The sequence below is a fragment of the Macaca thibetana genome, chromosome 4, assembly GCF_024542745.1.
Source record: "Macaca thibetana thibetana isolate TM-01 chromosome 4, ASM2454274v1, whole genome shotgun sequence".
Classification (NCBI taxonomy): Eukaryota; Metazoa; Chordata; class Mammalia; order Primates; family Cercopithecidae; genus Macaca; species Macaca thibetana.
The window spans coordinates 111,999,372-112,022,008 of NC_065581.1; the positions used below are offsets into that span (position 1 = coordinate 111,999,372).

At 39.0% G+C, this 22,637-nt stretch overlaps 1 protein-coding gene across 18 annotated transcripts in view; it reads left to right on the plus strand.

The window, feature by feature from the left end:
• The window catches only part of SYNE1 (spectrin repeat containing nuclear envelope protein 1), a 530,910-nt gene that overhangs the window by 407,891 nt on the left and 100,382 nt on the right, over positions 1 to 22,637 (plus strand). For all 18 annotated transcript variants that reach the window (XM_050786838.1, XM_050786854.1, XM_050786847.1 and 15 more), the window contains 11 exons: positions 2,964 to 3,137; positions 6,043 to 6,174; positions 6,692 to 6,888; positions 8,693 to 8,825; positions 9,532 to 9,714; positions 11,250 to 11,399; positions 11,952 to 12,128; positions 12,820 to 12,975; positions 17,924 to 18,079; positions 19,079 to 19,249; positions 22,196 to 22,329. In XM_050786838.1, the coding sequence (XP_050642795.1) occupies positions 2,964 to 3,137; positions 6,043 to 6,174; positions 6,692 to 6,888; positions 8,693 to 8,825; positions 9,532 to 9,714; positions 11,250 to 11,399; positions 11,952 to 12,128; positions 12,820 to 12,975; positions 17,924 to 18,079; positions 19,079 to 19,249; positions 22,196 to 22,329 (1,763 nt within the window). The remainder of the gene's footprint in view (positions 1 to 2,963; positions 3,138 to 6,042; positions 6,175 to 6,691; positions 6,889 to 8,692; positions 8,826 to 9,531; positions 9,715 to 11,249; positions 11,400 to 11,951; positions 12,129 to 12,819; positions 12,976 to 17,923; positions 18,080 to 19,078; positions 19,250 to 22,195; positions 22,330 to 22,637) is intronic.

Here is a 22,637-nt window from a genome sequence, read left to right on the forward strand (position 1 = left end):
AGAGAAACAGAGAGAGAGAGAGATTGTAATTGGAAAGCATACTCTCAAACCCTGATATATATTTAGTAAAATCTAATATTCTCAGTATTTTATGACTTCTTACTTCTATAGTTATTCTTTAAAATGGTCCAAAATGTATATTCAAACCAACTGGCTTTCAGTAGCACAGAGAAATTACAGGGGATATGTTTCTATAATGTTGGGAATTTAAAAAGAAGATCAACTTACCTGTAATTTTACTGATCAGTTCCTCACTAGTATTAGCCAGGCTTTCTCCCTAGATGAGAAAAATCAAAGGAAAACTCAGAGCCTCCCTTCAAAGGAGCCCAGCTTTGTTCTTAACTCCACCTTTCTCTGTGTTTCCTTTTCGCCCATTTGTCCACCTGGTCCTAGTTGCTCTCTCTGCCCTCCCTTGTCCTGGTCAGGGACTCCTCACTCACTCCTTGCTCTCCTCTAGAAATGTAGAGCTGACTACTCAGTTCCAGGGTTGAGTCGGTGTCTTTTACATGCATCGTTTAGATCCTCTGACCTTTACACATATGCTCCTCTAGTTGCTGTAGACCTCAGACTTTCTCCCTGGGAACAGCAAGGCCGTTTACTATGTAATCAAACTTGAGGGGCCTGAAATCACTCCATCATTGTATGCCACAACAAAGCTCAGGTTGGACACTACTCCATGGTAAAAGAATGCCTATCTCTCACACACACAAACACACACACACACACACACACACACACACCCCTCTTGCATTATTGGCAATGATTACGGAAAGAGCAATTTTGCTAGTCCAGAAACCCAGCCTTCTAGACTATGGGAATTTCCAGTAGGGAAACTAAAAAAATCCCATTGGGTTATAGAAGTTTAAATCTTATACCATTGTGTAGCTCTCTGGTGGCTTGTAAAGGTGGATTTTTTTTTTTTTTTTGTCTTTTTCAAATTGTTCTTCCTATTTTTTCCCAGACGTTTTTGCTCAAAGCTTCATGATTTATTAAAGCCTTATCATTTGGCTTTGAAACCATTGCTTTAAAGTTCACAGCTGGTGTTTCTCAAATTGTTGACCATAGCAATAAAAGATCATTCTGAGTTATTCCAGAGGGGAAACTAGGATCAATGAGTATAAATAACAGGGAAATAAACCTCAATAGAAAAAGAACTATAAAAGGAGTAAACTGCCATTGAGCAGACAGCCCTTCTGGCCATGAGAAGTCCAGCCAAGGCTTTCAGGGCAGATGGACTTATAAAAGGAATCTCAGCTTTCATTGCACATTGGGCTAGATGAACTTCAAAGTCTCCTCCAACTTTAGGACTCTGTGATTTGATAATTGTTGGTTAAAAATAATGATTCTAGCTTCTACTGACCAGCCCATTTTCTGAGGGAAAGTTCTGCAGTCCTGGTGAGAAGCACAGATAAAGCCACACTGCCCTTGGGTTTGAACACCAAGCTCTGCCGTGACTAGCTATGTGACCTTGGGCAAGCTACGTAGACTGGGGGTGGGGGTGAGGCTCAGTGTTCTCATCTGTAAAACTGGAAACAAAACTGCCTATCTCATAGAGTTATAGAGTTGTTAGGAGGATGAGATTAGTCAGATAAAGTATTTATGGAGTGCCTAGCAAACAGTAAGCGCACAATTAATGTTAACTGTCATTATCAGTTCCCAGTTCTTCCATTCTGTCATGGTACTGGGTACAGGAAATGGGATAAGGTCGATCTCCATCCTCCAGGGTCTATTATACACAAAGAGTAACATTTCAAAAACGTTTGTAGGATGGCGCAAGGCCTACAGTTCTGTTATGTGTAGGTATAATACAAGGAAAGCAAATCTTTAATATCAATCAGTGCGTGTAAAGCTGTGCTTGACAACATGGAATGAGCACCCAAACATCCTAGAAGTTCAGAAAGTAGAGCCCAAGCCCAGCCATGGAGGAAGGAAAGTCATCGAAAAGTGTCAAGTGAGAACATCTTAAGAACAGAGTAGAAGCAGAGGCCAAAGGTGGGGAACGGGAGCTAATGTGTCCAAAACACATGGAGGTACATGGCGGTGAGAGGCCATGCCAGGAAAGTAAGGAAGGCAGATTGCGCATGGACGAGGTATTACGAGGGTAGATGAGTTTTCTCTGCAGCTGGCACACGTGAAGATCCTTGTTCTGGGGACACTGTGTGTGCAGCACAGCCAGGTATAGGATGCACTTGAGTGGAGAGGGTGGAGAGGCCGATTAGGAGTCTAGAGCTCCCTTCTCTGTAGACGGCGACAAGTGCCTGGGCCAAGGCGGAGACCAGTGGGAGTGAGAGGATATTGCTCATATATTAACTGAGTTCTGTCAACTTTCACATTTAAAGCAATGGTTTTTGTTTGTTTGTTTGCTTGTTTGTTTTGAGACAGAGCCTCCAACCAGAGCTCCAACCTGAGCTTGGCAAAGGAAAACTCAGAGCCTCTCTTCAAAAGAGCCCACCTTCGTTCTTAACTCTACCTTTCCCTGTGTTTCCTTTTTGTCCATTTGTCCACCTGGTCCTAGTTGCTCTCTCTGCCCTCCCTTGTCCTGCTCAAGGACTCCTCGCTCACTCCTCACTCTCCTCTAGAAATGCAGAGCTGTCTACTCAGCTCCAGGGCTAGGTTGGTGTCAACTCCTCTCCACCCAGGCTGGAGTGCAGTGGCACAATCTTGACTCACTGCAACCTCGGCCTCCCAGGTTCAAGCGATTCTTGTGCCTCAGCCTCCTGAGTAGCTGGGATTACAGGCACATGCCACCATGCCTGGCTAATTTTTGTATTTTTAGTAGAGATGGATTCCACCATGTTGGCCAGGCTAGTCTCGAGCTCTTGACCTCAGGTAATCCACCAACTTCAGCCTCCCCAACTGTTGGGATTACAGGCATGAGCCACTGCACCCGACCCTAAACCAATTTTGATTCTAATGTAATACATGAATGAGTTGCTGACTTCTTTCTCCCTGAAAAATTGCAGGAATACTTTCAGGGCCTGGAATCTCATATGATCTTGACTGAAACACTCTTCAGAAAGATAATCAGCTTTGCAGTCCAGAAGGAAACCCAGTTCCATACAGAGCTGATGGCTCAGGCTTCTGCTGTACTGAAACGGGCTCACAAGAGGGGTGTGGAGCTGGAGTACATTCTAGAGGTGAGACCATTGATGTCATGTCTTCTGTGCTGCAGACTTCCTGCTGCAAAATGGACCTTTGATGCAAGACGTATTGATCCATGCAGTTTGCCTCATGTAACCTCAGAGCTAGCTGTGCTCTCCGGCTTAGGACTGTACTTTTCCTATGGTTCTGTGTTGCTTGTTCCCCCCGTGTTTTCTGTTTACATTTGGCTATCTGCTGTGCCATGTTGGAAGTAAGATATATACACACTGACTTCAGACTATGCATGAAGATATTTGGGGTTTTGATATTCAGACTGATAGCTTACTTAAGCATATGAAAAATATAGAAATAGGCCAGGTGCAGTGGCTCACACCTGTAATCACAGCACTCTGGGAGGCTGAGGTGGGTGGATCACTTGAGGTCAGAAGTTCGAGACCAGCCTGGCCAACATGGTGAAACAAACCAATGTGTTGAAACCCCATCTCTACTAAAAATACAAACAAAATTAGCCGGACGTTATGGCGGGTACCTGTAATCCCAGCTACTTCGGTGGCTGAGGCAGGAGAATCGCTTGAACTGGGAGGTGGAGGTTGCGGTGAGCCAAGATCATGCCACTGCACTCCAGCCTGGGCAACAGGAGTGAAACTCTGTCTCAAAAAAAAAAAAAAAGAAAAGAAAAAGAAAAATGTAGAAATATTTTTTTCTGTCCCAAATGCGGTTGCTCTTGGAACAGAATAGGTGCTCAGTGGTGGCTACTGGCAAGCTGTAGAACCCTGTGGAAATGTAGGACGTTATTGATGGGACAGTACCCTCCTTTCTTTCTTCAGTAACTGTATCAGTTGCCCTGAACTGTTCTTGCTTTCTCATTCTTCCTGTTTCCCTTGGAAGTTTTAGAGATTATAATCTCTCTCCACTTTTTTGACTCCACCACCCACTCCCACAATATTACTGAATATTGCTGCTCTTACCTGGGTTGTCTGCAGGTCCTATTTGCATTTTTTTCCAAATGAGTTTTTCCCTGGGCCAACATTTTCATAGCTAGCTAACCCCCAAATCCAAGATGTAGAATTCCCTAATGTGGAATTCCCTGTATTTTGGAGAGACATCTACCTTTAACGTTCAAAATTTCTGTAATAATAGTTATGCTTTATTGACATGTCTGGCCCCTGGCAAGACTTCTTACACTTACATGAATCCATCTCATCCTTATCATAACCCTTTGAGGTGGTATTTTGAATCCCTGTTTCAGCAACGAGTCTGGGAGCAATGGCTTGCCAAGACACGTGTTAATTGGTGGCAGAGTCAGTGATCACACCTTCATCTGTCTGACTTCACAACCTGAAATGTGTGTTTCTCTGTGAAACTTACCTGATGACACCATTTAAATTGTAGCCCCGCCAGGCACACACCTGGGCACTCCCTCCCATCCCTACCCAGTTCTGTTTTGTTCTTCCACAGCACAAGAACTCTATTATACCATACAACTTATTGTTTGTTTTTGGTTTACTCTTTATTATTGATTACCTGTCTCTCCTCACTAGAAGGCCTGGGTTTGTATCTGTTATATTTACTCCTAGATTCCTAGGCATTGAAAGTACCAGGAAATAGATATTTGGTAAGTGTATTTAAAAAGCATGGGTTTCTACTACTGTGCCCTGTTGCCCCTCCAACTGCACAGTAAAGTGAGCATGCTCACACTGAGAAACTGCTGACCCACGGTGTAAATTATTGGAAAAGACTTCAACTCATCTTTTTAAAAGTGTTTTCCAGTTTTAAATAAAAGAAAAGTCTGAACTTAGGAATAAGTGACTTGCTATTTTTCTTTAATAGAATATATAGGCTATATATTCGTATTTAGAGATATCTGTTTCACATGCAAATGTAATTGTTTTACTTACTCGTTACATGAAAGGCAAACATCCCCATCTTTTTGACTTAAATCCTTACTGTGGTAAAGAATAAAGCCATGCATACCTGGGCTAGATGTGGTGGCTCATGCCTGTAATCCCAGCACTTTGGGAGGCTGAAACAGGAGGATCTCTTGATGCCAGGAGTTTGACACCAGCCTGGACAACATAGTGAGACCCCTGTCTCTACAGAAAATTTTTTTTAATTAGCCTGATGTGGTGGAATGCACCTGTGGTCCCAGCTAGTTGGGAGGATGAAGCAGGAGGATCCCTTGAGCCCAGGAGTTCGAGTCTGCAGTGATCCATGATTGTGCCACTGTACTCCAGTCTGGGTAACAGAGTGAGAGCCTATCTGAAAAGAAAAAAAAAAAAAAGGCCGGGCGTGGTGGCTCATGCCTGTAACCTCAGCACTTTGGGAGGCCAAGGCAGGCGGATCACGAGGTCAGGAGATCGAGACCATCCTGGCTAACACGGTGAAACCCCGTCTCTACTAAAAAATACAAAAAACTAGCCGGGTGTGGTGGCAGGTACCGGTAGTCCCAACTACTCGGGAGGCTGAGGCAGGAGAACAGCATGAACCTGGGAGGCAGATCTTGCAGTGAGCCGAGATCGTGCCAGTGCACTCCAGCCTGGGCGACAGAGTTAGACTCTGTCTCAAAAAAAAAAAAAAAAATGTGCATACCCGTTAGAAGGTACACTGCACACATTATTCCATTTAATCCTCATGATGGAGAAGACAGCTATTATTATCCCCGTTGTAATATATGGAAAAGAGATACAGAGTTTAGTATCTTACTCACGACCATAAAGGGGCTTAGTGGCAGATTCCAGAGCCCATTCACAATGCTTTCAAGCGTCACCATTTGATTACTTGCCTTAAAGCCATCTTTTGCTTCCCAAAGCAAACCCCAATGCAAACATCTCTGATGTAACTTTAAGGGAAATCTGTCAAGCACGTATTTTGCACACAAGGAAGAATATATTTCCCTAATGAGCGTTTTTTTTAGCTCACAGACAAATGTTGTGTTTCTAGACGTGGTCGCATCTAGATGAGGACCAGCAGGAGCTTAGCAGACAGCTGGAGGTGGTGGAAAACAGCATCCCAAGCGTGGGTCTGGTGGAGGAGAACGAGGACAGGCTTATTGACCGCATAACACTCTACCAGGTTGGTGTTACAAGCTGCCACATTGCCTTTAGAACCTTACCAATAGTTTTAACAGAATGTAAACAAATTTGTGATCAATTACTTTATTAGTACTTTTACTTTTCTTTCAAGGTATTGGTATTGAAAGGAGATAATGTTTCTGTTATTTATAGTTGGACATTATTAAAAGTCTTTCTTTTTTCTTTTTTTTTTTAATGAGAGCTCTTTTTGAAAATTCAGCCTCCACCAAGCATTAATTTATGCTGATGCCACACAATTCTTGAAATAATAACAATAATTTGAAAGTTTTAAATCCACCTAAAGTCACTACCAAAATAATAATAATAATAAACAAAAGGAGACCATCTATACTTAAATATAGATGAAACATCTTGAAGTTTTCAGTGTTACTTGAGTGAGTATACTTTAAGTTCCAATAACAGGTAATGGGAACATTGTAGGTACTGGAGAAATTATAATTCTTAAAGACAAAAATTGCATATCCAAACTTGTAACCTCATAATTTCAATGATTTTAGCATTTAAAATCTAGCCTTAATGAATACCAGCCCAAATTATATCAAGTATTAGATGATGGCAAACGACTTCTGATATCCATCAGCTGCTCAGATCTAGAAAGTCAACTAAATCAACTTGGAGAGCGCTGGCTAAGTAACACCAACAAAGTGTCTAAGGAACTTCACAGACTGGAAACAATATTGAAACACTGGACCAGGTAATACATGACTGTTTTGTATATTTTCAGATGAGTGCTACATTGTATTAATAAGGCTAGTGGGGGTGGGGGATGATGGCTGAAACCTATAATCTCACTACTTGTGGAGGCTAATGCAGGAGGATTGCTTGAGGCCAGCTGTTCAAGACCAGCCTAAGCAACATAGTAAGACCCCAATCTCTGCAAAAAATAAAAAAGGACTAGGTATGGTAGCACATGCCTATGGTCCCTGCTATTGGAGAGGCTGAAGTGGGAGGATTGCTTCAGCCTGGGAGGTCGAGGCTTCAGTGAGTCATGATCATGCTACTGTACTCCAGCCTGGGCAATAGAACGAGAGTCTGTCTCAAAAATAAATAAATTAGGCAAGTAGATATTCACTTGAAAGTGACATGGCTCCTCTAGGAACTTATTGTATAGTTTGGAAAATAAAGATAAGCAGAGGCCGGGCGCAGTGGCTCACACCTGTAATCCCAGCATGTTGGGAGACTGAGGCGGGCAGATCCCCTGAGGTCGGGAATTCAAGATCAGCCTGACCAACATGGAGAAACCCCATCTCTACTAAAAATACAAAATTAGCCAGGCATGGTGGTGCATGCCTATAATCCCAGTTACTTGGGAGGCTGAGACAGGAGAATCGCTTGAACCTGGGAAGGGGAGGTTGCAGTGAGCCAAGATTGCACCATTGCACTCCAGCCTGGGCAGCAAGAGTGAAACTCCGTTTCAAAAAAAAAAAAAAAAAAAAGGTAAGTAGAAAGTCCCCACTTGGATTCTTTTTTTTTTTTTTTTTTTTGAGACAGAGTCTCGCTATGTCTCCCAGACTGGAGTGCAGTGGCGCGATCTCGGCTCACTGCAAGCTCCACCTCCCGGGTTCAGGCCATTCTCCTGCCTCAGCCTCCCGAGTAGCTGGAACTGCAGGCGCCCGCCACCACGCCCGGCTAATTTTTTGTATTTTTTTTTTTTTTTTTTTAGTAGAGACGGGGTTTCACCGTGTTAGCCAGGATGGTCTCGATCTCCTGACCTTGTGATCTGCCTGCCTCAGCCTCCCAAAGTGCTGGGATTACAGGCCTGAGCCACCGCGCCCGGCCCAATTTTTTGTATTTTTAGTAGAGAAGGGGTTTCACCTTGTTAGCCAGGATGGTCTTGATCTCCTGACCTCGTGATCGACCCGCCTCGGCCTCCCAAAGTGCTGGGATTACAGACGTGAGCCACCACGCCCGGCCTCCCACTTGGATTCTTGTATACTCATATAAACATGTAATTAAAAGTGAGCAGGGAGGCAGGTGCATAACGCACCTTGCCTTTGAGTTTCACCCTCCCTTGCCTAATGACTGTGTCTGAGAAATCACAGTAAAGCCTGAGAGGGAGAGAAACAGAAAATGGAAGTGGAGAAAGAGAAAGAGTGGAAGGAGAGAAAGAGAAAAGTGGAAGCTTCTCAAGGGCAATGGGAAACATTCAGCAGGGTGGAGGATTGATTTTTACACAATGACATAGTCTGTGTCTAAGCTGCCTTTATTTCAAAGGACCTTTTGTAACCATCATCTGATATTTTCTAAGTAGCATCAATGTGAAGGAGTAGGGGAAAGATACTTTTATACCCAGCTGAAAGACAGGCAAGCGGAAACCCAGAGAGATGGGCTTGATAAAGGTATCAATATTAAGAAAATTTCAGAGTGCCAACCTCATGCATTTTTCTTCTAAATCTTCAGACCTCTTGTTTTAAAACTGTTGGCATTGGTGAGTAATGTAGGTGAGCAGAAGATAGGGATGAAATGTTTACTTAATAGACTCCGTAATGTACTTACAGATATCAAAGTGAATCTGCAGATCTAATTCACTGGTTACAGTCTGCAAAAGACAGGCTAGAATTTTGGACTCAGCAATCTGTGACAGTCCCACAAGAGCTGGAAATGGTCCGGGATCATCTAAATGCTTTCCTGGTAAGTCTAAGAATCTAAGGCATTTGATTCAGGCCTGTAAGTTAGGCCTGACCCATGCACCAGTAGAAAAGTAGTCAGGCCAGGCGTGGTGGCTCACGCCTGTAATCCCAGCACTTTGGGAGGCCAAGGCGGGCAGATCACAAGGTCAGGACTTTGAGACCAGCCTGACCAACATGGTGAAACCCCGTCTCTATGAAAAATACAAATATTCGCTGGGCGTGGGTGTGTGCCTGTAATCCCAGCTACTCAGGAGGCTGAGGCAGGAGAATCGCTTGAACCCAGGAGGCAGAGGTTGCAGCGAGCTGAGATTGTGCCACTGCACTCCAGCCTGGGCAACAGAGCGAGCGACTCCATCTAAAAAGAAAAAAAAAAAAAAAAGGAAGGAAGGAAGTCAACCATCAGTGAATATACTTAAAAAACTAAGCTATAGAGAATATATTAATGTTAACTATGTGTGTTCCATAATTATGCAAAATAATAGGGTTCCATGACTCAACATTGCCTCTTCAGAGTAGTTTTCAAGTAGAGGCTTCGTAGTTTGCTTTCATTCGAGGGCAAGGGTGTACTGGTGTCATTTTCTTTGAGTGTTCGGTATAATCCCCTCCAGAATGTAAAGGAAATTGTTTCATGCAATAAATTGATAGCTTTGCTTTTAATGAATTGTCTGGTTATTTAACCCTAATTTGAACATCGCTACTTGTTTCAGGAGTTTTCTAAAGAAGTGGATGCCAAATCTTCCCTGAAATCATCTGTTCTGAGTACTGGAAATCAGCTCCTTCGACTGAAAAAGGTGGACACAGCCACGCTGCGCTCTGAGCTGTCGCACATTGATAGCCAGTGGACTGACCTGCTAACAAATATCCCAGCCGTCCAGGAGAAGCTCCACCAGGTACAGAAAGAAGGATTGCTTTCGTGGGAAATAACTGACTTAAGCTATTTGACATGGAAAAATATATTCGTTTTTTGCTTTTGCTCACAAATTTGAATCAGCTTTGTCCCAGACACCTGGCCTCCTCTTTCCCATTGTGTTAATATTAAGAGTGAACTCAGGCCGGGTGCAGTGGCTGATGCCTGTAATCCTAGCGCTTTGGGAGGCTGAGGAGGGCGGATTGCCTGAGCTCAGGAGTTCGAGACCAGCCTAGGCAACACAGTGAAACCCCGTCTCTACTAAAATACAAAAAATTAGCCTGGCGTGGCAGTATGCGCCTGTAGTCCCAGCTACTCGGGAGGCTGAGGCAGAATTGTTTGAACTGGGGAGGCAGATGTTGGAGTGAGCCGAGATCGCGCCACTGCACTCCAGCCGGGGTGACAGCGAGACTCATCTCCAAAATAAATAAATAAATAAATAAAATTTAAAAAGTGAACTACGCTACAAAGCCCTGCCCCGAAGGCATTTCCTCTGAGGGTTTCTTTCTTGTATGTATGTGGGTGTGGGTATGTGTATTGGAATGTTTGTCTGACTTTGTTTAAACTCTGTTTTCTCCTGGATAAAATGTGGACAATGACATACACTTTTCTCATAAAGTGAGTGGTTATGAAGATTTAGAACATAATACATGTAAAAAAAATCGTATGTATAGGAGAGCAACTGGCTTCCAGTAGATGTAAATACTCCTCTTATCTGAAAATACACCTACCTTCCCTGAAATCCCAGAACATTTTATCTTTATCTGTCTTTCACACTCATCACTGTGTTTCAGGCAGGATAGCTGTGTTTCATGTACATGCCTAATCTCTCCTAAGCAGCAGCTGTGCGCCCCCAGAGGGCAGGAACCAACCCACGTTCATTGCTATGTCTTTCAGCACCACACAGAAGTTGATATACAAAGATTTTAAATGATTGCTTTTGTTCCTCCAAATCATCATAATACACATATGCATAAATGCGTGATATGTTAAGTAAGATTTCGAATTGTAAGTACTGTATATCAGCTAAGGACTGAGGAAATTGGCTATGTTCTTAGGAATAAATATAAGAGTGCCAAAAAATCTAGAAAATGATAGCTTGTAGTGTGGTATTTTTCTTTCTTCTTTTAACATTCCTGAGTCAATATGCAGAGATTTTATAAGATAATTAATAAAATACATCTGTTGAATGTTTTATGGTTAAGTTTTTTTAAGCTCATAAAACTAGTTATAAAATAAGAATAATATTCTCTTCTTTCTGGTGTTTTGATTAATTAGTTAATGTTTATACAATGTTTATAGTATTGGATGTCAGGTGAACATAAAATGACTATTATTGTTCAGCATTTGCCTGATGTTTGACTTCAAGCTTTCAATAGGGGTAAGATCTCCAAATGTCATTAAGGAGTGTTATCTCTCTTGGTACATTTTTAAGAATTATTGGAGGGTTTTTAAGTTAGCAGAAGTTGGGGTTTCCATTTTAACACTTGGGACTTGTTCTCTCCCTGACTTGGACAGCTCCAAATGGATAAACTGCCTTCCCGCCATGCCATTTCTGAAGTCATGAGCTGGATTTCTCTAATGGAAAATGTTATTCAGAAGGATGAAGATAATATTAAAAATTCCATAGGTTACAAGGCAATTCATGAATACCTTCAGAAATATAAGGTAATTAAAATTTTTTGTTTTTAACTTTTCATATGTTGAGACCATTTTATTTGAAAGAACTAAAAAATTCAAATTATAGTAACCAAGTCTTGGAATGTATGTTTCTTACACATTGACCAGATAGGAATTCAAGAGCAAGAAAAATGCATTATCAGTTACAGAAATAAAAAGTAATATCTGGTACTAGGAATGATTTTGAATAATTTTATGTTATTCTTAAAGAATTGCAGAAATTATAAAAATAAATTTATAAATATTTTATAGTGAGGTTATATAATTTATCTAGTTCTAAATCTTCTACCTAAAAAAAAAATATATATATATATACACACACACACACGTATATCTGTGTTTATGTTCGTATAAACATACACAAATATATATATTTGGCTTCCAAAAATAATGAGTTGTGTGAATACAGACAAATTGAGCCATTTTAGCTGAGTTATAGAAGTGATAATATTAATATTGAGGTTACTTAAGGCTTTCCAACTCATGGAAAAATAATGAGACATTTATTGTATAATCTTATTTTCTCCTCTTTTTTTTTAGGGTTTTAAGATAGACATTAACTGTAAACAGCTGACGGTGGATTTTGTGAACCAGTCTGTGCTACAAATCAGCAGTCAGGATGTGGAAAGTAAACGTAGTGATAAGACTGATTTTGCTGAGCAACTTGGAGCAATGAATAAAAGTTGGCAAATTCTGCAAGGTCTAGTAACTGAGAAGGTAAGCCATTGGCTTGCCACCGTCCAGATTTACATGAAAACCCCAAGAACAGGCACACTCTGTAAGGAAGACTGGGTTCACGAGTAGTGTGGCTATACTGGGCAAAGAACGCTTCCAATAATACTGCTGAAGGTTAATCACCCTAAACTTTCTTTAACCTGTTGAAGATTTTCTCTTATACACTCTGTGCTCTTTGTATATTTCATGATGTTTCAGTTTTCTAAAGATGCCTCTTGATTTATTTTGCCTTTGGTTCAAGTTGACTTTAGTCCTTTATTGTTTCCCAATAATAGTCATTGATTCATACTTTATGAAATTCATTTATTAAATCAAGCTTGTCCAGCCTACGGGCTGCACGCGGCCCACGACGGTTTTGAATGCAGCCCAACACAAATTCGTAAACTTTCTTAAAACATTATGAGATTTCTTTTGCAATTTTTTTTTTTTTTTTTTTGTATCATTGGCTATTGTTAGTGTTCGTTTATTTTATGTGTGGCGCAAGACAATTCTTCTTCCAGTATCGCCCAGGGAAGCCAAAAGATTAGACACCCCTGTTTTAAATCATGTACACAATGAACTGTATTTTAAGAATTCTTAATGTGGAGAAAATGCTGGCTAGAATAATTAGCCTGCCAATGATTTGATTTTATTAAAATAAAGTTGCAAATTTCATTTTATTGTGTTTGTTCAGATCCAGCTGTTGGAAGGGTTATTGGAATCTTGGTCAGAATATGAAAATAATGTACAATGTCTGAAAACATGGTTTGAAACTCAGGAAAAGAGACTAAAACAACAGCATCGAATTGGAGATCAGGCTTCTGTTCAAAATGCGCTGAAAGACTGTCAGGTAACTAATCCAGATGGCTAACATGAACCATCTCACAATTTCATGGCATATGCTAATGTGTTTGTAGGCCTTGAGAGTTGCAAGTTAAATATTTTTTAAAAGTTGCATTTAGTAACAAATTTTGCTGATTATGTGAGTTTATAGGTTTTTTTAAATAAAAAAAATACATTAGAGTTTTTCACTTGTTTTTAAAAATTTGAAATTATGAAAATTTTCAAACACACTCATAAGTAGAGAGAAATGCTGTGACCCCTATATACCGAGCATCACATTTAATAATTATCAAGATTTGCAACCTGGGCGACATGGTGAAACCCTCTCTCTACAAAAAGCTACAAAAATCAGCCAGATGTGGTGGTGCTACACCTCTAGTCCCAGCTACTCAGCAGGCTGAGGTGGGAAGATTGGTTGAATTCAGGAGATCAAGGCTGCAGTAAGCCGTGTTTACACCATTGCACTTCAGCCTGGGTAACAAAGCAAGACCCTGTTTCCAAAAAAAAAAAAAAATTGGATAAATTATTTCTTTTTCTAAAATAGATTTCATAGTAAATACCAGACATCATGTCACTTTATTCTTACATACTACAATATATATCTTTGAAAAATAGACTTTTTTGGCCGGGTGCGGTGGCTCACGCCTGTAATCCCAGCACTTTGGGAGGCCGAGGCGGGCGGATCACAAGGTCAGCAGATCGAGACCACGGTGAAACCCCGTCTCTATTAAAAAATACAAAAAATTAGCCGGGAGTGGTGGCGGGCGCCTGTAGTCCCAGCTACTCGGGAGGCTGAGGCAGGAGAATGGCGTGAACCCAGGAGGCGGAACTTGCAGTGAGCTGAGATTGCGCCACCGCACTCCAGCCTGGGGCACAGAGCGAGACTCTGTCTCAAAAAAAAAAAAAAAAAAAAAAAAAATAGACTTTTTCTTAATGCATCCATATTATTATCACCATCAAAAGTTTAATAATTCCTAATATTATTTTATGTTCAACTCATAGTCGTATTTCCTCAGGTGTCTTTAAAATGTCTTTTTCACATTAACTTATTCAAAATAAGGATGCAGACAATATCCATACGCTACATTTGCTTGTTAGGTCTCTTAAATCCTTTGAATATTTTTTTAAGACTACAACCTGTCGCAGAAACTGTCAATGGGTGCCGTGTTCAGGATTGGCCTATGAATGTCCTTACCTCTGTATGTCCTATAAATGGAAGTTAGCACTAGAGGCTTGGTTGGATTCCTGTTCACCTCCTCTGAGCAAGCACTTCACAGCGGACTTCCTACTATTAATTATTATTATTATTAAATCCTATTATTAGTTAATAGAAAGTATCCATGTTACTTTCTCTTTTGTCACATGGGGAAGTACACAGAGTATGCTTGTTCTACTCTGAGGAATGAGGATTGAAAGCTCAGGTGAAGCAGTAACATTCCAAATGTTTTCCAGTGACTCAGGGACACACAGGTCTTCTTGTGTACCCAAAAGAAAAGTGAGCTATTGCAGTTAATGCTGTAATAAGATTTTTGAAAATAATTCATGAGTTCATATAATGTTACAGATTATGACTGTTCTCTTATAGTGTTTCCTAAAAACAATTGAAAACTCAACAGTGAAGTAATTCTACAGAAAAGCTTCTCTCTGCAAGTCTTGTTTTTCTATTCTGGGTTTCAAAAAGAAAGAACTTTGGTAATGATCTCTCTTCCAATCATCATGTTTTCTATTTGGGACACATATACAGAGAGGTATATTTAAGCACTTCATCAAAGCTTTTCAATTCTGAAAAGGAGGAGAAGTGCTGTCTCCCCAGCTAATGGATTACAATTTTGAGAATGCATAAAATTGATAAAGAAAAACATCATGTAAAGAAATACCTTGAAATAATAATAGTTTTTTATTTAATTATAAAAAGCCTCGTGTCAGAAAATGGGTGCTTAAAGATTGAAGATGAAGAACATGCATCAACTAGTCTCATTGCATTTCCGATTTTCCAGAGGCCAGTGGTATTTCTGATTTAGGCCATAAAATCTAAAATCTATAAATAATCCAGAATTTCAGCTCTTTACTTGTGAGGACAAAATGTCATAACTTTCGTTGAGTTCTTAAGTTAAAATATATCCGTTGATTTTAAAACGTAATTCTGCGTATTAGAATTAGCAAAGTGAGTGCCTTCTGGTTGCATGGTTGTGATAAACTTTACTGTTGAAAGACTGAAATACCACATTAATATCATTTGCATTTTCTTTTTTTTTCCAATTCTTTTCTTCCATACTTTTCTTTTTCTCTAAGTATTTTTTTCTTCTCTTTAACATTGCTTTTTCTGCCATTTTCCATTTTGTTTCTTTTCCTGTTCATGTCTTCTATTTAACAGGGAGACACCTTACCATATGGAAAATATAGCAGCAGCTCGACCATGTTTTACCAAGTGTAGGACCTAAGTTTTAGTCTTTCAGAGAGTCAGGTCAGACAGTGTCAGGAGGAAAAGCTTAAAGTGTGGTTTAAAGAACTTTGTACTGATACTAATTCATGATTTGAAATGAAAAGTCATTTAGACAGAATGAAAGTAGCCCATATAATTATTTTGGGACATCACATATAAATAAATCACAGTGGCCTAACTGGAAGGTTCTATTTGGCTATACTACAAGTCTTGTTAGAATTGTCATTTTGGAGAAATTGTTTTTTGGACCAAAGTGTGAAATTCAAGCCAGTATACTTAAATTGGTGACTGGATTCCAGCTTTATTTTGTTTTAAAAATCTTGAATATTTTCCCAGTCTTTAATAGGTGATTTATTAATTTAAAACAACATAAAACTGATATTTATGAATTAACCCAACTTAAGAATGTTTTATTGCTTTTAAAAATGGTAGGTTTGGCCTTTCCCCTTTTTGATCAAAAACAGAGTCATCTTTTAATTATTAATGAAAGCAAGGGAAACACACCTTTATTTTTTACGTAATATATATTTCAGCCCTGTTTCCCTTGTGGGGTTTGCTCTTATACCAACATACATGTGCAGGGCATTTTAGAAATAGTTTCTAAGCAATGGAACATTCATTTAATATTCCTCACTGAGAAAAAGTTAACATCATAGAATTGAATTAGAAACTCAATTTCTATGGTTTCCATGGAAACTCAATTTCTAATGGTTGAATTTTAGAACCATATTAAAGACATATTGGAAGGATTGTTTCTGGTCTTTTAATCTCTTTACAGAAATAGAAAAGTTCTAAATAGTAAATTAATTATATTTTCTATACTACACGAAGGACCTGTAACCCCAATAATCACTATATTTATTCTCTGGTAATTATCAAAGCTGTCAAAATAGTGACAAAATTATAGAGTGGAAATAAGAGAACAATATGAAAAACAAAAATGATCACTTTAAGCTGCCAAATGCATGAGTTTCTAACTAATTGACCAAAACAAAAATAGCTTCATGATAACTCAATAGAGAAAAATAAATAAATTCGCACTGAAGCATGGCACATTGCCAAATGGCTAAACATAATAATATCTTACATTTAGCTACTTTTTGACAGCTTAAAATATATTTTGTATATATTTATCTAATTTTATCCCTTTGGAGTAAGCAGAAAATGTCTTATTATTTCTATTTTTAAAATGAGGTAGAGAGAGATTAACAAGTTGAACCACAATAGAAACAGAAATAAAAGAAGCAAAAATTATTTTTAAAGAGACATGACATTTGAAACTAATATAACAGAGACTGGACTCCTCATTAACACCTTAGCAGCAGCACTACCCAATTTCAATCTTATTACCCATGTATGGATCATGAGGGGGTATAAAAAATATTTTTTATACAATTGAGGTGTTATCCAAAGTTACAGAATTTGGGGATTTTCTCCATTCTAATCTCCAAGAACTACAAATCTATTTTTAGTTCTGAGGGTATACTTCTGAATATGGGACTGTAACCATGCCTTAATGCCTGACTTTTCATGCCACACCAACATGGGATTTATATTCCCTCCACAGTTCGAGGTTCAGCCGACTCCCTTCTGATGTCAGGCTGGGAGTCCATAGGCTCCAAAGACTGAGTTCTAATCCCCACTCCAGCCCTCACCAGCTCTTTTACCCAAGACAGGTCAGATGACTTGATCTTCAATGTATTTATTTATAAAATGTTGATAGCAGTCTCAGCCTGCTTCACTGAGCTTCTCAAATTTTCGGATGGCATTAAAATAGAAATTAGGGTTATGATACAGGTTCAGTATGAGCTCCAGATCTTTTCTTCATTTTGCTTTTCGTTCTTGAACATTTTATACTGACAATTATGAATGCATATCCCAAAGAAAATGAGGATTTGATTCATCAAAGAAGTCTGAAATCTTTCAGAATCATGTAGAATTCAGGGTATTTTAGAGAGAGAGGATCATACAGATTATCTTTTCCCATCTGAAATCAGTCTTCTGATTTCCCATCTGAAGAAACTGAGACCCAGTAGAAATTTCTCACCTACCCAAAGTGACACAGCTTTATAGTAGTAGAAATGTGACTAAATCTCAGATACTAGGACCCAGAATACCACATTCAATCACATTTCTTCCTATGGGGTAGGCAGCGTAACTTTTTGAATACCAACATATATGAACTTAATAATATAAATAACATTACAGTTCCTGACATGTATTTCTTTCCTCACAGGCTCTTGAGAAAATTACATAGTACCATTTCCTTATCTGCTAGATTATCAAATTTTACTTTGTTAAAGTTATGCTGATTTGCCATGTGTAAAAAGATGACTTTTCTTGCATTTGAGCGTAGGAAGAAGTACTTCTGTGGAGTGCCTCTTCTGAAAGAGATAAGCTTTTTGGATTAGTAAAAGGTTTTTAGGACATGAAACTGTAATGGCTCAATTTCAGTGCACCCCAGAGTTCCATAATAGAACAATTTAAAGTGACTATTTTTTAAATCTCCCAGGATCTGGAAGATTTGATTAAAGCAAAAGAAAAAGAAGTAGAGAAAATTGAGCAGAATGGACTTGCTTTGATCCAGAACAAGAAAGAAGACGTCTCTGGCATTGTCGTGGGCACACTGCAAGGGCTCGGCCAAACCTGGGCGAGTTTAGATCACATGGTAATATTGCTTGCCGAAAGCCAGCTCCGGGACGGTGTTTGCCAGCTCTGTCCAAACTCGGGGTTTTGTTTTTCCTAAAGTAACGGAGGAAATAATCGAATCTATACATTATCTCTTTGTACTTTTAAGTCTGCTTCTTTATCCTCTTTTTTTTTTTTTTTTAAGTCTAGTTTCTGGTGTTTTCTAGAATAAGCCTTTATTTTAAACATTACTCTCTTAATGATCTCATCCATTCCTATGGCGATAGATCATTCTCAAACATCTGTCTCCAACCTAGGAAAGGATATACAAAATGGATATCTGTATCTAAGTGATACAGACCAAACTAAACACTTTTCTGATAGAGATAAATAAGTATAAGGAAGGAATATCTTAGATGTTTTGTCTTAAGATATTTATCTGAGTGTGTGTGTGTGCGCGCACACATGTGAGATAGATATAGGTATTGATGTAGCTATAGATATATTTCACTTTCTGGGACCTGACTACCTGGATTGAAATTGAAATCTCCTACATTCTAACAGTGTGATCTTGGGTAATTTTCATTACCTCTTAGTGTCTCAGTGTCCTCATCTATAAAATGGGGATAATGATTATACCTATCTCATAAGATGTTGTGAAGATTAAATGAGTTAATGCATTTGAAATACTTATTTAATACAATTCTTAAACTGTTTTATTAAAAGTATCAACCTCTTATGACTTAAAAAATATATATATACACATATATATGTGTGTGTGTGTGTGTATATATATATATGTTACCCTTTTAAGCATTTCCACTTAGAACTGAGTGTTTAAAAGTGTGAAAGGCATAAATTTCAAAGTTGATACATTTTACCTTTTAAATATTTTTCTTTTTAGTTTTGTTTGTTTATGATACCTGAAACCCTGATGAAGTTCTTAGATGTTAATATTTTCCCATCAATTGAATATATATTCCATCATTTCAGATATTATGAAATATAAGCCATAAGCAATGTTTGTCTTTTTCAAAAGGTTGGACAATTAAAGATACTGTTGAAATCAGTGCTTGACCAATGGAGTAATCACAAAGTGGCCTTTGACAAGATAAACAGTTACCTCATGGAGGCCAGATACTCTCTTTCCCGATTCCGTCTGCTGACTGGCTCCTTAGAAGCTGTGCAAGTTCAGGTGGACAATCTTCAGGTAAGGAATTAATTTAATACATCCTTAACATTCTTTTTAATTTCAGAAAACTGAAAAATTAGCAAATGGAGACATCATCCTGAAAAATTGCCATATGTTGTTTATACTTAATTATTTTTTAAGATCTTTAAAATTAATTTTACCTGTGTTATTGTTACTTAAGCAAACTTGTCTGTGTGTGCCAAATTCTGGATTAGCTGGTATATAACTAAATGATTTCAAAGATCCTGTTGTAAAAAATCTTCACATTGTCTTTTATACAATGATTTTATGGCCAACTCAACCTCCTTGATTCATTGTCGCTGCCTTTTGTTTTCCTTTTCTCTTCTTATCCTGCGTCTCCAAACATATTCCAAGGAATGTTCAAAAGAAAACAGAGAAAAATGACAAAGGTGGTAAATGTTTAAACCATCCAGTTGCTTCCATTCAGTAAAATATCAGTGGCCTATCCAGCGTGTCCACAGAATCTTCCTTTCTAGCACTTACTGCTTGGTTTCCTGTGGGTCCTTTGTCATTGTGTCCGTCTATAATGATATCCCTGGTGTTTGTCTGCAACAGAGCACTCTCTCCTGTCTCAGGAGTGTGTGCAAACATGTGAGATAGATATGACTTTCTTAAGGAAATATATTTTTTAGGGTAGGGTGGGAGGGAGGGAGGACAAATTTGTCTATATAATTTCTTAACCCTTCAATTGTTGTTACTAAAGGTCACTAAAACTTCTTTTGAGGATAGTAAATTTAAAAGCACATCTTATAACATTGAGGAGGTTAGAAATGCTTTTTAATTTAACATATGTTTAATACTTGCAAGAGCTGTCTTAAGACATGAAAGGATTAAGGGTCTTTTCCTTGACTGTTTTCATTTGAGGGTAATCAGATATTGGTGTTAAATAATACTCAATTTTTGTAGCCTACTTAACCTGTGGAGTTTTTTGAAGAACTGAGTCTGTCACTGTTGGAACCGAACTGTCGATTCCCTCCTGGGCAGGGGTCGCCGCGAAGGATCACCGACACGAGATTCACAGCAGAGAGTTATTTATGACTAGCGCGCTAGGGTCCCAAGCTCTAAGTTGGCCCTGGGACCCCGAGTGCTTGTTACAGGTTGTTTATATAGGCAAACACAAGTTCAAACACAGCTTAGGGCGTGAAATTCAAACAAAGCTTTAGGCGCGTGGTAATTGGGTCTGTCTATGGCCTGAGCAAGGTATCTTGTTCTGATTGGTTGGGGCGGGACCTTAGGAGGTTCTTTCCTGGAATTGCTGATTCCGGGAACATTGGGGACATTGAGTCAGGGTGGGACCCCATGAGGTTATCAGGGTGGGACCTCATGAGGCTATCAGGGTGGGGCCCCATGAGGTTATCAGGGTGGGACCCCATGAGGCTATTTCCTGGAATTGTCTTTCTGTTTGGGTTCTGGGAACATCGGGGGGCTATCCGTGGCCATCTGGGGTTTAAGTTTCATGATGGCCAAGCTTTCTAAATTTTATGAGGCTTAGGAATTATGAGGCCTAGTTTCATCACCTCAGCACTATTTCCAGGGAAACAAGTTTCTTTCAGTTCCCTTACTGGTCCTTGGTAGAAGACTATTTAGATAGGCTTGGTAGAAGATGCCAAATCTGTCTGATAAATATTCTTTGTTTTAAACAATCTTGACATATACAATGCATTATTATTAATTATAGTCTCCATTCTGTATAGTGGATCACTAAAGCTTATCCCTCCTGTCTAGCTGAAACTATGTTCCTTTTGATCAACATCTTTCTTTTCCCCATCTAATCCCTTATCCCATGCCCTGGTAACTACCATTCTACTCTACTTCTATGAGTTCAACTTTGCTAGACAAAAATGGAACGTATTTGAGGTAATGATATGTTAATTAGCTTAATTTATTCATTCCACAGTATAAACATATATCAAAACATCATGTAGTACCCTACAAATACATACAATTATTATTTGTCAATTGAAAATCATTTTTTTACATTAAAAATAATTCTTGGCAAGGAAGAACACCTAGAGATAAAACTTGCCAAAGCTGTGCCTTGTTAGTCTTCATCTTTGGGAGTTTGTGGTAGAAGCACTCTAGGTATGCAATAAAATAGAGACATGACTTTGGCTTTGAGTGCCAAAGAGATCCACAGTTTGGCAGATAACACGTTACATACACCATTGCCATGGCTTTATTAGAAACAAGAGCTTGGCATGGCAAGGAAAACGAGCACCTAAACACAAGATTTCTCAGCAAGGCAAATTTACTTCTGTAGAATTGTGCCGCTTACACTTCTGGCCGCTGCAAGAGCACACTGAACAAAGGAGAGAAGGAGTTTTTATCCCTAATGCAGTCCCTATCCCTGCGTCCTTCCCCTGTTGGCTAGGGTTGAACCACACAATCTAAAATGACCCTGGTTGGCTAAGACTTAAACTTTTCCAATTAGGGTAAATGTGTGATTCACAAGGGAGGGAGTGAGTAGGAGTGGTCCCTGTGTTACAGCACAAGGCATGTTTGGACATGTCTGGCCAAGTCAGGACACAACAAGAGTGGGAGGGCTGCTCGCAGGCCAGAAACAAGAAATTACAAGGAGGTGGGCCTCTGAACCAAGGACAAAACATTGCACAATTAAACCCTTTGAAGAGGAATTTACCATCTCTGGCAGCTTCCTACCAGACAATGGACAAGGGCACCCTATGAGCTTTTCCAGCAGAATCCAAATGCCAATAGAAGAAGGCTTCATTGCTAATAACCTCTTCTCATAGTCAAAATAACAAAATCCTAAAGAAAGGAATAAATGATTATCTAAAGAAAGCTGATAAAGCATTGATGCTAAGTCATGCCTGCTTTATACATGTACATATGCATATTTATGAAAACATACACAAATTCCTTTTAAACTTGCTTATTAGAATTTAGATCCTGTTATGTCATCTGTGGGTCTTTTTCTTTGGGCAGAATCTCCAAGATGATCTAGAAAAACAGGAAAGGAGCTTACAGAAATTTGGTTCTATCACCAACCAATTATTAAAAGAGTGCCACCCGCCTGTGACAGAAACTCTTACCAATACACTGAAAGAAGTCAACATGAGGTATGGAGTATGTTAATTTTACACACTATTTCTATCACAGCCTTATTATAAATAATGATATAATTAAAACTTAATGACATTTTGAATTTGAGCTACATAGATTCTATCCTTTAAAATTCTCTTTCACAACATGAATTTAAGGAGACATAAATGTAGTGAAGAGATTTAGAAAGAATTAGAAGTACTGTACACCCAAAGATTGCCATCATCCTCATTACCTACCCTGAAACTATGAATATGAAACATTAATTTTTATTATGTTAACTAGAAATGAGTATGTCTGTATTCACATGAACCAGGATCATGAA